Source organism: Bombina bombina, chromosome 2 (assembly GCF_027579735.1).
Source record: "Bombina bombina isolate aBomBom1 chromosome 2, aBomBom1.pri, whole genome shotgun sequence".
Classification (NCBI taxonomy): domain Eukaryota; kingdom Metazoa; phylum Chordata; class Amphibia; order Anura; family Bombinatoridae; genus Bombina; species Bombina bombina.
In genome coordinates, this window is record NC_069500.1 from 702092751 (window position 1) to 702108006 (window position 15256).

The 15256-nt window shown below is 38.8% G+C and overlaps 1 protein-coding gene across 1 annotated transcript in view; it reads left to right on the forward strand.

Moving 5' to 3' along the window:
• SUSD1 (sushi domain containing 1) overlaps nucleotides 1-15256 on the forward strand; it is a 365105-nt gene that overhangs the window by 171139 nt on the left and 178710 nt on the right. Inside the window, 1 exon segment of the mRNA XM_053700012.1 lies at nucleotides 4198-4377. Coding sequence (XP_053555987.1) covers nucleotides 4198-4377 — 180 coding nt within the window.

A 15256-nucleotide genomic window follows, 5' to 3' on the forward strand; every position in this document is an offset into this window, starting at 1 on the left:
TAAACAAGTTTCTCAGAGTACCGTCCTTCAAGATGGAGAATATCTGCTCCATTCTTCCTTTAGTGCTAGAGGGTCAGTTCATAATGACCATAGACCTAAAGGATGCATACCTTCATGTTCCTATTCACATGGATCATCACAAATTTCTGAGATTTGCTTTTCTGGACACTTTCAGTTTGTGGCTCTTCCGTTTGTCCTTGCCACAGTTTCCAGAATATTCTCAGAGGTTCTGGGGGCTCTCTTGGCAGTGATACGGTCTCGGGGAATTGCAGTGGTGCCCTACCTGGACGACATATTGGTTCAGGTGCCACCTTTTCAACAAGCAAAATCTCACACAGAGATCTTGTTGCCTTTTCTACGTTCCCACGTATGGAAAGTGAATCTGGAGAAAAGCTCCCTTGTTCCATCTACAAGGGTAGTTTTTCTTAGGGACCATAATAGATTCCCTATCGATGAAAATTTTTCTGGCAGAGGTCAGAAGAGACAAAATTCTTTCCTCACTCTACAGTCTACTGTCCGGCCATTAGTGGATCAATGTATGGAGGTAATCGGTCTGATCAGGGGCAGAACTACAGGGGGTGCAGAGGTTGCAACTGCGTCTGGGCCCCCGAGGGTGGGGGCCCTGCTTAAAAAAAAAAAAAATTCCAATAAAAAACTTTACCTGCCAGTGCCTGCACGGATATCATGAATATGTATGTATGTGACTGTGTGTGTATTTATGCAGAACCAGCAAATTACAGACCTTGTTACTACAGCATGGGGGTGGGGGGTGGTGGATAAACAGTGTCACTATACAGTACCACTATATACAGTACGGGGGGACTGGACCATGTCACAGACTTCTGTGGTCACTTTATAAAGTACTGGGGCGGGTAGGGTCAGGTCAGCCATCTTACCGGCAAATTACAGACTGTGTCACTAACTCACTATATACAATACTGGTGGGTTAAACAGTGTCACTATATACAGTAATAGGGGTCAGACCATCTCACAGACTGTGGACACAGGGTACCTCCTTTTGCAGACATGTAATCTGATTCACATTTTATTTTCTGTGTTAAATGTTTTTTTTTGTTTTTTTTTAAATGATATGTATCAAATTCACCATTTTTTTGGGGGGGGGAGTCTTAGATTCTTGCACCTGGGCCCTGTGGTTTCTAGTTATGCCTCTGAGTCTGATGGTGGCTTCCCTGGACATCATTCCCTTTGCTCGATTCCATTTGAGAGCTCTGCAGTTGTGCATGCTCAGACAATAGAACGGGGATAATGCAAATCTGTCTCAGAGGATAGATCTAGACCAGTCGACAAGAGACTCTCTCCCGTGGTGGCTTTCTCAGGAACATCTGTCTCAGGGCACGTACTTTCTGAGACCTTTCTGGGTGATTGTGACCATGGATGCCAGCCTGCTGGGCTGGGGAGCAGTCTGGGACTCGTTAAAGGCACAGGGACTTTGGACTCGGGAGGAGTCAGCTCTCCCCATCAACATCTTGCAGTTGAGAGCAATTTACAATGCCATGATGGTTTGGCTTCAGTTGTCCTTAGCCCAGTTTATCAGGTTCCAGTCAGACAACATAACCTCAGTGGCTTACATCAACCACCAGGGAGGAACTCTGAGTTCCTTAGCCATAAAGGAGGTGGCTCTGATTGTTCAGTGGGCGGAAGCTCAGAATTGTTGTCTATCTGCCATCCACACTCTACGAGTGAACAACTGGGAAGCGGATTTCCTGAGCAGACTTTTCATCCTGGAGAGTGCAAACTCCATCTGGAGGTGTTCTTCAGCTTAACCTTCAAATGGGGGGGGGTGCCGGAGTTGGTTCTGATGGCGAGAGATCCACAGGCCGCTCTGATAGATGCTCTGGCGTTCCCTTGGGATTTCAGGCTGGCATACCTGTTTCCTCCGTTTGCTCTCATTCCACAAGTCATTGCTCGTATCAAACAGGAGAGAGCCCCAGTGATTGTAATAGCCCCTGTGTGGCCTCGCAGGATCTGGTATGCAGATCTAGTGGAGATGTCTTCTCTCCCACCTTGGAGACTGCCTCTAAGAAGGGACCTTCTAACTCAGGGTCTCTTACTTCACCCAAATTTCGTTTCTCTGAAGCTGACTGCTTGAGACCATGATTCAGGCTTGCAAGCCTGTTACTAGAAAGATTTACCATAAGATATGACGCAGATATCTTTATTGGTGTGAATCCAAGGGTTACTCTTGGAGTAGGATCAAGTTTCCTAGGATTTGTCTTTCTCCAGGAAGGTCTGGAGAAGGGTTTGTCAGTAAGTACCCTGGAGGTTCAAATTTCTGCATTATCTATTTTGCTACATAAGCGTCTGGCGGACGTGCCAGATGTGCAATTTTTTTGTCAGGCCTTGGTCAGAATCAGGCCTGTGTGACCTGTTGCTCCGCCTTGGAGCCTTAACCTTGTTCTTAAAGTTTTGCAGCAGGTTCCGTTTGAGTCATTGCATTCCATAGATATTAAGTTGTTATCTTGGAAGGTTTTGTTTCTTATTGCTATCTCTTCTGCTCAGAGAGTCTCAGAACTCTCAGCTTTGCAGTGTGATTCGCCTTATCTTATCTTTATTGCCGATAAGGCGGTTCTTCGTACCTTAGTTAGGTTTTCTTCCTAAAGTGGTTTCGGACAGAAATATTAATCAGAAAATTGTTGTTCCACTCTGCACCAGACTCAGCAAGAGAGGTGAATAAAATGGCTGCCAGCAGCACATGGCAAACAAAGCAGGGAAAAAACCCTGACAGCAAGGCTGCAACTTGGTCCTCTTTGTATAATTTTTCCAAATTTTCCAAATTTGATACTTTTGCCTCAGCTGAGGCTTCTTTTGGGAGAAAGGTTCTTCAAGTGGTGGTGCCTTTAAGTCTACCTGTCTTGTCCCTCCCTAGTCATCTGTGTCCTCTAGCTTGGATATTGGTTCCCAACAGTAAATTATGACGCTGTGGATTCACCATATCTTAGGAAAGAAAACAAAATTTATGCTTACCTGATAAATGTATTTCTTTCCGGATATGGTGAGTCCACGGCCCCGCCCTTTATTTTAAGACAGTTATTGTTGTCTAAACCTTAGGCACCTCTACACCTTCTGTTACTCCTTTTTTCTCCATTTCACTTTGGTCGAATGACTGGGGGTTGTGGAAAGGGGAGTGATACTTATCAGCTTGGCTGTGGTGCTCTTTGCCTTCTCCTGCTGACCAAAAGTGATATTCCCAACAGTAAATGATGACGATGTGGACTCACCATATCTGGAAATAAATACATTTATCAGGTAAGCATAAATTTTGTTTTTTTCTCAGTATTTGTGGTTCACATATATTGAGGAAAATGTATCATTGTGCAAGAGCCTGTCATGGTGACTTATCTTTGCCAGCTCTGAGGTGGGAGATGATAAAGTATAAACTGACTTGATAATGCACTGAAACGTTTTAAATGCTGTGAATGCAGCTCAATGAATTTACTCCACTGGATTTAACAAATGGTGCACCTCTAATTATTTAATGGATTATGTGCTTCCCTAGTTCTTTGACATTATATTAAGATGTGTGAGCATTCTTAAGACACTAAACTTACCAAATATACTATAAAACTTTTTACCTCTGTGATTACCGTGTATCTAAGCCTCTGCAGACTGCCCCCTTATCAAAGTTCTTTTGACAGACCTGCATTTTAACCAATCAGTGCTGACACATAAATTACTCCATGGGAGTGAGCACAATGTTATCTTTATGATGCACATGAACTAGCGCTGTCTAGCAGGGAAAAACTTTCAAAATTCACTGAGATAAAAGGAGACCTTCAAGGGCTTAGAAATTAGCATATGAGCCTACCTAGGTTTAGCTTTTAACAAAGAATACCAAGGGAACAAAACAAATTTGCTAACAGTAAATTGGAAAATTGCATGTCCTATCGGAATCATGAAAGTTTAATTTTGACTAGACTGCCCCTTTAATGCATGTTTGTGGGTTCTGTTTGTAAAGAGTTAATAATAACCATCAATTTGAGCATGTTAAGCTTGTCACATTTATATTTAGCACTATATAAATCAGCTGATCACTTTAATGCACCACTTGATTACAGTATGAAGTTTAAATGTTAGACTAATGTTAAATTCAGGGATACATTTAATGAATTGTTTATATTAATTAAACCTGAAAAGTTGTTTTAATTGTCAATAAAGACACGTTTTTCTTTCCTTAAGAGATAAACTGCGGGCTTCCACCTTCTATACCTAAAACAGAAATGATTTGGAGTGGAGCTGCTAAGCTAGGAAGTGAAGTGCACTACAAATGTGTGAAAGGCTTTTATAACTCTGAGAACCAGACTGTGTCAAGATGCACTTTAAATGAATCCTGGGACAATGTAACGTTTACATGTAAAGGTAATTCAGATTAATGTTGAATGCATTTTACTTGAGTATTTTTAATGTTAGGGAATCTATAAAGCAGAATGGGCCAAGTAGAATGACTCATGTTCAATAAACACAAACCCTCTAAGCCTAATAATATGTTTAAATGGTAACACAAATTTACACCTTTGTTAAATGCACTAATGTTGGCCAAATATATATATTTGAGAAAGTGCCAGCTTCAGAGAGTGACTTTCTTTATACGTTTTTACATTTACCAGCAAGGTCTAAATAAAATAGCACTTTTGATGCAAAATTATTTAATATTATGTCAGCCATATTATGCAAAGCAACCATCTTGTGCCCTTTTTCCAAATGAGAATGGCATCAATTGTATGGGCTTGCCAGTTGTAAAAATCACCCTCAGTGGTTCGACAGAGAGTTAATAAAATGTTCATTTTCTATTCACTCTTAGTGCCAAATGATATAAACCACTGGTTTTCAATCTTCTCCTCAAACCTCCCTAACAGGCCAGATTTTCAGGATTTCCTTGGGTGAGAGCACGTTAATAACCATGTTTACAAATTAGCTAATTATTTCACCTGTGCTCTAGTTCAGATATCCCCAAAATCTGAACTTTTAGGGAGGTCTCAGGACATGTTTGAAAACCATTGATATATACCTATCTGCTAGTGAAAATTCTAAAAAGGCAGATTTTGCTATACTTTTCCAAGGGACATTCCCTGCTTTTCTGTAGGTTTAGAAGAGACAAGCTCAGTGCAATATAGCAATGCATGACATGACATTTTTGCTGCATTTACACTTTGAGCTTTGTATTTTATATTACTTTACACTTCTGATTAACTTTATAACATTTAAACGTTGCACTTTATTTTTTAATAGATATAGATTATGTATATAGCAGTGTATTTAGGATTATGATTTTGCAAATTCCAATAATACTTTGTGAAAGTTTCTGTGTAACTTTAACAAATTAGACTCATACTTTGTATATTTATGTGTATCTTTTACAAATTACATTGCACTTTGTATTTGTTCTATTTATAATAAAACTGAAAAAGTGTCAGCTTCAGAAGTCTTCATTAATTTCTATGGGCCCAATAATAAAGATTCTCTAGTTTGGAGAGAAAATTATAGTGCACACTTTTCAGAAGCTGAACACATTGAATTCTAAAACAAAAAGGGTGGAATCTGAAAGTTTCAGAGAGATTAAAGTAATTACCCCTGGGATGGATAGAAAGTCTAAGTTTGCAACAAATACAAATTAAACTGAAATGTTTTCACTTCAGTTTAACTTGTTTTTTTAAAAAACTACCGGCTAGATTTAGAGTTGGGCGGTAGCCGTCAAAACCAGCGTTAGAGGCTCCTAACGCTGGTTTTCACCGCCCTCTGGTATTTGGAGTCAGTCAGGAAAGGGTCTAACGCTCACTTTCCAGCCGCGACTTTTCCATACCGCAGATCCCCTTACGTCATTTGCGTATCCTATCTTTTCAATGGGATCTTTCTAACGCCGGTATTTAGAGTCGTGGCTGAAGTGAGCGTTAGAAATCTAACGACAAAACTACAGCCGCAAAAAAAAGTCAGTAGTTAAGAGCTTTCTGGGCTAACGCCGGTTTATAAAGCTCTTAACTACTGTGCTCTAAAGTACACTAACACCCATAAACTACCTATGTACCCCTAAACCGAGGTCCCCCCACATCGCCGCCACTCGATTAAAATTTTTTAACCCCTAATCTGCCGACCGCACACTGCTGCCACCTACATTATCCCTATGAACCCCTAATCTGCTGCCCCAAACACCGCCGACCCCTATATTATATTTATTAACCCCTAATCTGCTGCCCTCGCTATCGCTGACCCCTGCATATTATTATTAACCCCTAATCTGCCGCTCCGTACAGCGCTGCCACCTACGTTATCCCTATGTACCCCTAATCTGCTGCCCCTAACACCGCCGACCCCTATATTATATTTATTAACCCCTAATCTGCCCCCCTCAACGTCGCCTCCACCTGCCTACACTTATTAACCCCTAATCCGCCTCACTCCCGCCTCACTAACCCTATAATAAATAGTATTAACCCCTAATCTGCCCTCCCTAACATCGCCGAAACCTAACTTCAATTATTAACCCCTAATCTGCCGACCGAATCTCGTCGCTACTGTAATAAATGGATTAACCCCTAAAGCTAAGTCTAACCCTAACACTAACACCCCCCTAAATTAAATATAATTTAAATCTAACGAAATAAATTAACTCTTATTAAATAAATTATTCCTATTTAAAGCTAAATACTTACCTGTAAAATAAACCCTAATATAGCTACAATATAAATTATAATTATATTATAGCTATTTTAGGATTAATATTTATTTTACAGGCAACTTTGTATTTATAGGGATAACATAGGTGGCAGCGCTGTATGGAGCGGCAGATTAGGGGTTAATAATAATATGCAGGGGTCAGCGATAGCGGGGGCGGCAGATTAGGGGTTAATAAGTGTAAGGTTAGGGGGTGTTTAGACTCGGGGTTCATGTTAGGGTGTTAGGTGCAGACATAGGAAGTGTTTCCGCATAGCAAACAATGGTGCTGCGTTAGGAGCTGAACGCTGCTTTTTTGCAGGTGTTAGTTTTTTTTTCAGCTCAAACAGCCCCATTGTTTTCTATGGGGGAATCGTGCACAAGCACGTTTTTTAAGCTAGCCGCGTCCGTAAGCAACACTGGTATCTAGAGTTGCAGTGGCGGTAAATACGCCTGTACACTCCCTTTTTGGAGCCTAACGCAGCCATTCTGTGAACTCTAAATACCAGCGGTATTTAAAAGGTGCGGGAGAAAAAAAGCATGCATAGCTAACGCACCCCTTTGGCCGCAGAACTCTAAATCTAGACGTACTTTAGTATATATTACTTTTGTGTCAGTAAAATAAGTGTATTATGAATTTTAAGCAAACGTCACTTGTGTGCAGCTGGCAAGATAATTCAGTGAGACCAGGTTGTGAAAAATGCTTACAGCATTTTCTACAAGAATTTTAAGGGAGCTTCAGACAAACCCTGAGAACTCCCATGTCCCTCCCACTTTTTGAAGACAGTTTTTCATTTTCATTTTCAATAGAGCAAATGCAAAGTTTAATGTAATTTGTAAAAGATACAGAAAAATACACAAAGTATGATATTCATTTGTTTCAAATTTACAAAATATGATCAAAACATAATCAGAATTTGTAAAATCAGTGCTATATCTAAATCTAAAGACCCAATCTGAAGTGTAAAGTAATATACTTTAATGTCATGCTGTGCTATTTTGCACTGGGCTGTGTTATACAAAAAAAATCAGACAACACCCCTTAGAGAAGTATAGCAAAATTTGCCTGTATAGAATTTTGTGAGAAATCTCTCAGTGCTGGACAATCATTTTCGTTCATCTCATCTGAGCTTTATGAAAGGCATCTCTCATGTCTCTGGGTCTTCCAAGTTCCACCCTTTTTCTTATAGCATTCAGTGAGTTCAGCCCCTGTGAAGTCTGCATTACAATTTCTCTCCGAGCAGGAGAATTTGTTACCATCAAGCTCTTAGTATTGGTCTCAATGTGTATAGAGAGATAAGGAGGATTATGTGTAAACATAGGAAGATAAGCTAATACGCTCTACTCTCCATACAAGCTCAGCCCATTTCATTGGGTTGTGGTCTCAATTAGCAGAGGTAGCTATTTTGAATACATACAAAATATGTAGTCACTGTGAACACATTAAGGGGAAACCAATTTTACAGTACGTTGTCCCTTTAAGGTTATGCTTACCTTATGAAAGGTGCTTATAACCCTTTGAGATATATGTATATAATCTTGTAAAAAATTCAATGACATTAATCCATAATCATTTTATTAAATCCATAATCATTTTATTAAAGGGACAGTAAAGTAAAAATGAAACATTCATGATTCAATTAGAGCATGCAATTTAAAGGGACATGAAACCCAAAATGTTTCTTTCATGATTCAGACAGAGCATACAATTTTAAACAACTTTCCTATTTACTTCTATTATTTAATTTGCTTCCTTCTCTTGTAATCCTTTGCTGAAATGTTTATCTAGGCAAGCTCAGGAGCAGCAGAGAACCTAGGTTCTAGCTGTTGATTGGTTGCTGCCTATATATAGTTATTGTGATTGGCTCACCCATGCGTTCAGTTAGAAACCATTAGTGCATTGCTGCTCCTTCAACAAATGATACCAAGAGAATGAAACAGATTAGATAATAGAAGTAAATTAGAACATTTTATAAAATTGTATTCTCTATCTGAATCATGAAAGAAAAAATTGTTTTTCATGTGCCTTTAAGACAACTTTCTAATTTACTTATCTTTTTACATTTTCTTTGTTCTTCTGGTATCCTTTATTAAAGTACAAAACAATTTAGGTTGATTGGAGCTTGCACATGTATTTAGCAGTTTATGGCAACAGTGTTTGTAACAATGTATACAATTGCTATAAACATTGTTGCAAATACTGCTGCCAGATTGCTAAAGACACACGCTCCTGCGCTCACCTTTTAGAAAGGAAACCAAGAGAACTAAAACCAAAACTGATAGCAGAAATAAATTTGTAGATGGAGTTTGGCTATTTAAAAACAATTGCATCAATCAAGGTATTAATGCATTTATTTTTGTAACACTCACATGATCTGTCAATGCATTGCAAGATAACAGAAGCATAAATCATTGTAATTACAAGGTGTTTACTGCCCTTTAAATAATTACCAGTTAAAAACAAAAGATTTTTATTTGAGGGAGAAAGCATTTTGTTTGCATCTTTCTTAAGCTTTCTTAATATTAAGCTTTTCTTCAATATGGTCAATTGGTCAGACAAAGTAATATTAGGTAGTAGAGGTGAAGGAGACCAGCCCTCACCTTTAGGCCCTGCAATCAGTAGTAGTGTTGCTACAAGGTGGCCTGCTTGTGCCTGGGCTTCACCTGCGTCATATTTGGCCCTCATTTCCGATGCCCACTAAGGAAAAGGCCTCACATTTTAAGGAATGTGTATGGATTTGCATTTACAATATGGTGACATCAGGTTTCCAAGATGGTCGTCACAGTGTTATACAGAAAAACTTGCCATGATATCTGCACAGGAAGGCTGTGCAATGTTTGTCCTCTGGTTCTGCTAATTGCAGAAAGGGCATTGTAGAAATAGGGGTCCCACTGTATCATTTGACCTATGGCCCAGTGAGGAACTGAGTTACTCCCCTGAAGCCACAGTGAAGGCTGTGACACACTACAAGCAGAGCGACGTGCAGCGTGTACATGCAGCTGTGTGCGCTCAGTGTGTCTTGCCTTTTCATCTCTGAGCACTCTGTTGCGTCAGGTCGCGTAGCTGAGCGCTCAAAGATGAAATATCTGAACTTCAGAAGCGATGCGACGCGGAGCGAAGCAGCTGCTTCACCTCGCGTCGCTCCGCTTGCAGTGTGTCACAGCCTTAAGTATATTGTTGGGCTTCCAACCAGAGATAACATTCTCTTTTTATGACAGAATCAGAAATATGTGGCTATGGAAGTTTTTATTTTTTTTAAATCTATTCAACATTTTCTATGTAATGGACTGAAAAAATAATTTAAATGATTATGGCTAAATGTTCATACACTGAGACATGGGGACACACCAGTGATGTGCAGTCACTAGAGGCAGGTGAGGCAGTGCTTCACCTCTCATATGGGCAAAAATATATATTTTTTTATTGGCTTTAAAAAAAAAAATTGTATTTTTTTCCCCCAGCATTTTTTTTTCTCACAGCTATATGTTGTGCAATGAAGAGGCACAAGCAGGTCTGCCCATCATTACACAACATTCTGCGCCACCTACTGGATGCAAGTGGTTAAGATCATTGCATGGCCCATTAACTGCTTATTTGAGGCAGTCCTATTTGGGCGGAACCAATCCAGCGAGAGGCATTAGTAAGTGGAACATAGGGTTGGGGCTGGATGTTAAATCATATAAAACAAAACAAAAAACGGAAAAAAAAACTTTCATATATTTTGTTGCTGTCCTGTGAACCTGCTAGCTTTGCTAAAGTGAAAAAGAGAGTTCTGTTCTTCCCCTCTAAGTGCAGTGGAATGTGCCACTCTCACTTCCTGAATCCTTACAGAGCAGGAAGAGAGAGGCACAGAGAACACTGTTTTAGCCACATCTTATTGAAGTAAGATTTTACTAAAAAGGGATTCTGTTAGTGAAAATGATAATTTAATGAATGTGGTTTAGTGTTTTTTTTACTCTTTTACAGCAGGGTCGTTTTTGTATTTTGTTTACTCAAACTTTACACCCACTAACTTAGCAGCTTGCCTCTGTACTAATGTATAGTCTTACTTTCTAAACTCTCTGTAGCTCTGCTGTTTTATTACTTTAAAATGCAGTGGTCCCTCGACCCCCCCCCCCCCCCCCCCCCCTGTGTGTGTGTGTGTGTGTGTGTCTCTCTCTCTATCTATCCATCTCTCTCCTTATGTGTTGTTCTCCCCATGGTCTCTTTCTCTCTCTGTCTCTCTTCCTCCCCCTCTGACTCTCTCATCCCTTATGTAATGAAAGAATCTATAAGCATAATTTACAGCATTAAAGGGCCACTAAGCCCAAAATCTTTCTTTCATGATTCAGATAGAGAATAGGAATTTAAACAGCATTACAATTTACTTCCATTATTTATTTTGCTTCATTTTTAAAATATCCTTAGTTGAAGAAAAAGCAATGCACATGGTGAGCCAATCACACGAGGCTTCTATGTGCAGCAACCAATCAGCAGCTTGTGAGCATATCTAGATATGCTTTTCATCAAAGAATATCAAGAGAATACAACAAATTAGATAATATAAGTAAATTAGAAAGATGTTTAAAATTGCATTCTCTTTATAAATAATAAAAGAAAAAATGTGGGTGGCATGTCCCTTTAACCCCTTAATGACAACTGACGTACCAGGTACGTCATGCATTAACAAGCAGTTAATGACAATAGACGTACCTGGTACGTCAGTTGTCTAACAGAGTGCTGGAAGTGATCACAACCACTTCCAGCAGCTCTGAGGGTATTGCAGTGATGCCTCGATATGGAGGCATCCTGCAATACCCCTTTACAAGCTTCCGATGCAGAGAGAGCCACTCTGTGGCCCTCTCTGCACTGGTAGCGATGGTGCCGTTTGACCGGGTGGGAGGAGGGAGCGTGTGCGCGCGTGCACGAGGGCGTGCACGTAGACGCGTGTGCATGTGGGCGCACGTGCACGTGCACACATTAGCCACACTGACACCAATGAAGTTAGGAAGGGGGAAAAAAAGTTAAAATTTTTTTTTTTCCATATAAAAGGATCTGGGAGGGGGAGGGGGTGGGGGTATTGTGGGGGGGCTGCTACACTACAGAAATAATTAAAAATAAAAATAAAAGTTAAAAATAAAATACTTTGGTTTGTGGGACCAAACTGGGTACTGGCAGACAGCTGCCAGTACCCAAGATGGCGGTAATTAGGTAGGGGAGAGGGTTAGAGAGCTGGAGGGGGGGGATCAGGGAGGTTGGTGCTAAGGAAGGGGTTCATCACAACTAAAATATTTTATTATTTTTATTTAAAAAAAAAAAAAAAACTCTTTTATTTAGTACTGGCAGACTTTCTGCCAGTACTTAAGATGGCGGGAACAATTGTGGAGTGGGGGAGGGAAGAGAGCTGTTTGGGAGGGATCAGGGGGTGGGATGTGTCAGGTGGGAGGCTGATCTCTAAAATTAACCCTGCAAGCTCCCTACAAGCTACCTAATTTAACCCCTTCACTGCTGGGCATAATTCACGTGTGGTGCGCAGCAGCATTTAGCGGCCTTCTAATTACCAAAAAGCAATGCCAAAGCCATATAAGTCTGCTATTTCTGAACAAAGAGAAGCTTTTACAACAATTTCTGCCATAATAACACAAGCTGTTTGTAAATAATTTCAGTGAGAAACCTAAAATTGTGAAAAATGTAAAGTTTTTTTTTATTTGCTCGCATTTGGCGGTGAAATGGTGGCATAAAATATACCAAAATGGGCCTTGGGGTTGTCTACTACACTACACTAAAGCTAAAATTAACACTACAAGCTCCCTAATTAACCCCTTCACTCCTGGACATAAAACACGTGTGGTGCGCAGCGGCATTTAGCGGCCTTCTAATTACCAAAACGCAACCACAAAGCCATATAAGTCTGTTATTTCTGAAAAAGGGGATCCCAGAGAAGAATTTACAACCATTTGTGCCATAATTGCAGAAGCTGTTTATAAATAATTTCAGTGGGAAACCTAAAGTTTGTGACAAAATTTGTGAAAAAGTTAACTTTTTTTTTTTTTTAATCGCATTTGGCAGTGAAATGGTGGCATGAAATATACCAAAATGGGCCTAGATCAATACTTTGGGATGTCTTCTAAAACAAAATATATACATGTCAAGGGATATTCAGGTATTCCTGACAGATATCAGGGTTCCAAAGTAACTAGCGCTAATTTTGAAAAAAAGTGGTTTGGAAATAGTAAAGTGCTACTTGTATTTATTGCCCCATAAATTGCAAAAAAAAGCAAAGAACGTGCAAACATTGGGTATTTCTAAACTCAGGACAAAATTTATAAACTATTTAGCATCAGTGTTTTTTGGTGATTGTAGATGTGTAACAGATTTTGGGGGTCAAAGTTAGAAAAAGTGTTTTTTTTCCATTTTTTCCTCATATTTTATCATTTTTTTTAAAGTAAATGATAAGATATGATGAAAATAATGGTATCTTTAGAAAGTCCATTTAATGGCGAGAAAAACGGTATATAATATGTGTGGGTACAGTAAACAAGTAAGAGGAAAATTACAGCTAAACGCAAACACTGCAGAAATGTAAAAATAGCCATTGTCATTAAGGGTAAGAAAATTGAAAAATGGTCCGGTCATTAAGGGGTTAAAGTAAAAAGTATGTTTTAAACATATTTTAATGGGCATGGATTTCTAGATCTCATAATCAGAGCAAGCATTGTGTTATCTGGCAAGAGTTTCTGTTACAATCCTTTTAGACTAAAATCAGATGTTTACTAAGTTGACCAGTTTTCCAAGACACCATTTAAAGGGACATGAAACCCATATGAAACCCATATGCAAATTTAAACAACTTTCCAATTTATATCTAATATCTAATTTTCTTCATTCTTTTGATGTCCTTTGTTGAAAATCATATCTAAATATGCTCAGTAGCTGCTGATTGGTGGCTGCACATAGATACCTCATGTGATTGGCTCACCCATGTGCATTGCTATTTCTTCAACAAAGGATATCTAAAGAATGAAGGCGTATCCTAGCCACTGCCTCACCAGTCTCTGACGTCACTGCACGTCACTGGGACACACCATTGCTTTTGTTATTTAAAATAGCAAAATGGGTAATATCAGGTCAATAAAATGATGGTTATTAGTTTTTGACTATGACTTATATAGAAACTATATTTGTATGTACAATATAGAATGTTGTTTTGCAGGAATTACAGTATGACTCGTGTACCATTTTCAGCTGTAATTCCAGCTAAATTACTAACGTTAATTATCTTGTACCTGCAGGAAAAATAACCATAAAGTGTTGTCATTGCTTGTTTTCTTTATACAAAGTAACATTTTAAAGTGCATAAATTGTTACAGCGCAGTTAACGTGTCAAGAATGTATTGAAAGCAAGGACATTATTTACCCTTTAATATAATGTTAATGTCAAAAAGTAAAAGTGATAAATTACATTAAAATCATTAAAGTCACGGTTATTTTTTTTTTTATTAAAGTGAAACGAAAGGGGTAGAGGAATAGTATGGAATTAGAAGAAAAAATATTAAGAAATTACTATAAAATTGATAAATTACCTGAAGTAATTAAAGGGCCAGAAAAAAAACAATCTTGGACCTCCATAAAAAAACAAAAACAAACTGCAGGCAGCCCTGAAACTGAGTGAAAAGCCTCTCTAATAGCAATTCAATGGGACTTCCACAGCGCCGGTATTACGAGTTTGCCTGGCAGGCCAAAAAGTGAGAGGTACAGCCTATAACTACAAGATCTGTACCGCCACCTGAAAGTCAGTAGTTATGAGTTTTATGTTACAAAGCTGTACCATAAAACTCATAACTAAAGTGTTACAAAGTACACTAACACCCATAAACTACCTATTAACCCCTAAACCGAGGCCCTCCCGCATAGAAAACACTAAAATATAATTATTAACCCCTAATCTGATGCTCCGTACATCGCCGCCACTATAATAAACCTATTAACCCCTAAACCGCCACACTCCTGCATCGCAAACACTAGTTAAATATTATTAACCCCTAATCTGCTGCCCCAATGTTGTCGCCACCTACATACACTTATCTAATCTGCTGTCCCTAATATCACCGCAACCTACATTGCTGTTATTAACCCCTAATCTGCTGCCCCCAAAATCGCCGCCACCTAACTACACTTATTAACACCTAATCTGCTGCCCCTAATGTCGCCACCACTATACTAAAGTTATTAACCCCTAAACCTAACCCTAAGTCTAACCCTAACGTAACCCTAACCCTAACACCCACTAACTTTAACATAATTAGAACAATTCCAAATAAAAATTACAAATACCTAAATTATTCCTATTTAAAACTAAATACTTACCTGTAAAATAAAACCTAAGCTAGCTTCAAAATAACTAATAGTTATATTGTATTTAGCTTATGTTTTATTTTTATTTCATAGGTAAGTTTGTATTTATTTTAACTAGGTAGATTAGTTATTAAATAGTTATTAACTATTTACTAACTACCTACGTAGTTAAAATAAATACAAATTTGCCTGTAAAATAAAACCTAACCTGTCGTACAGTAAAACCTAACATTACACTAAAATTAAATCAATTAC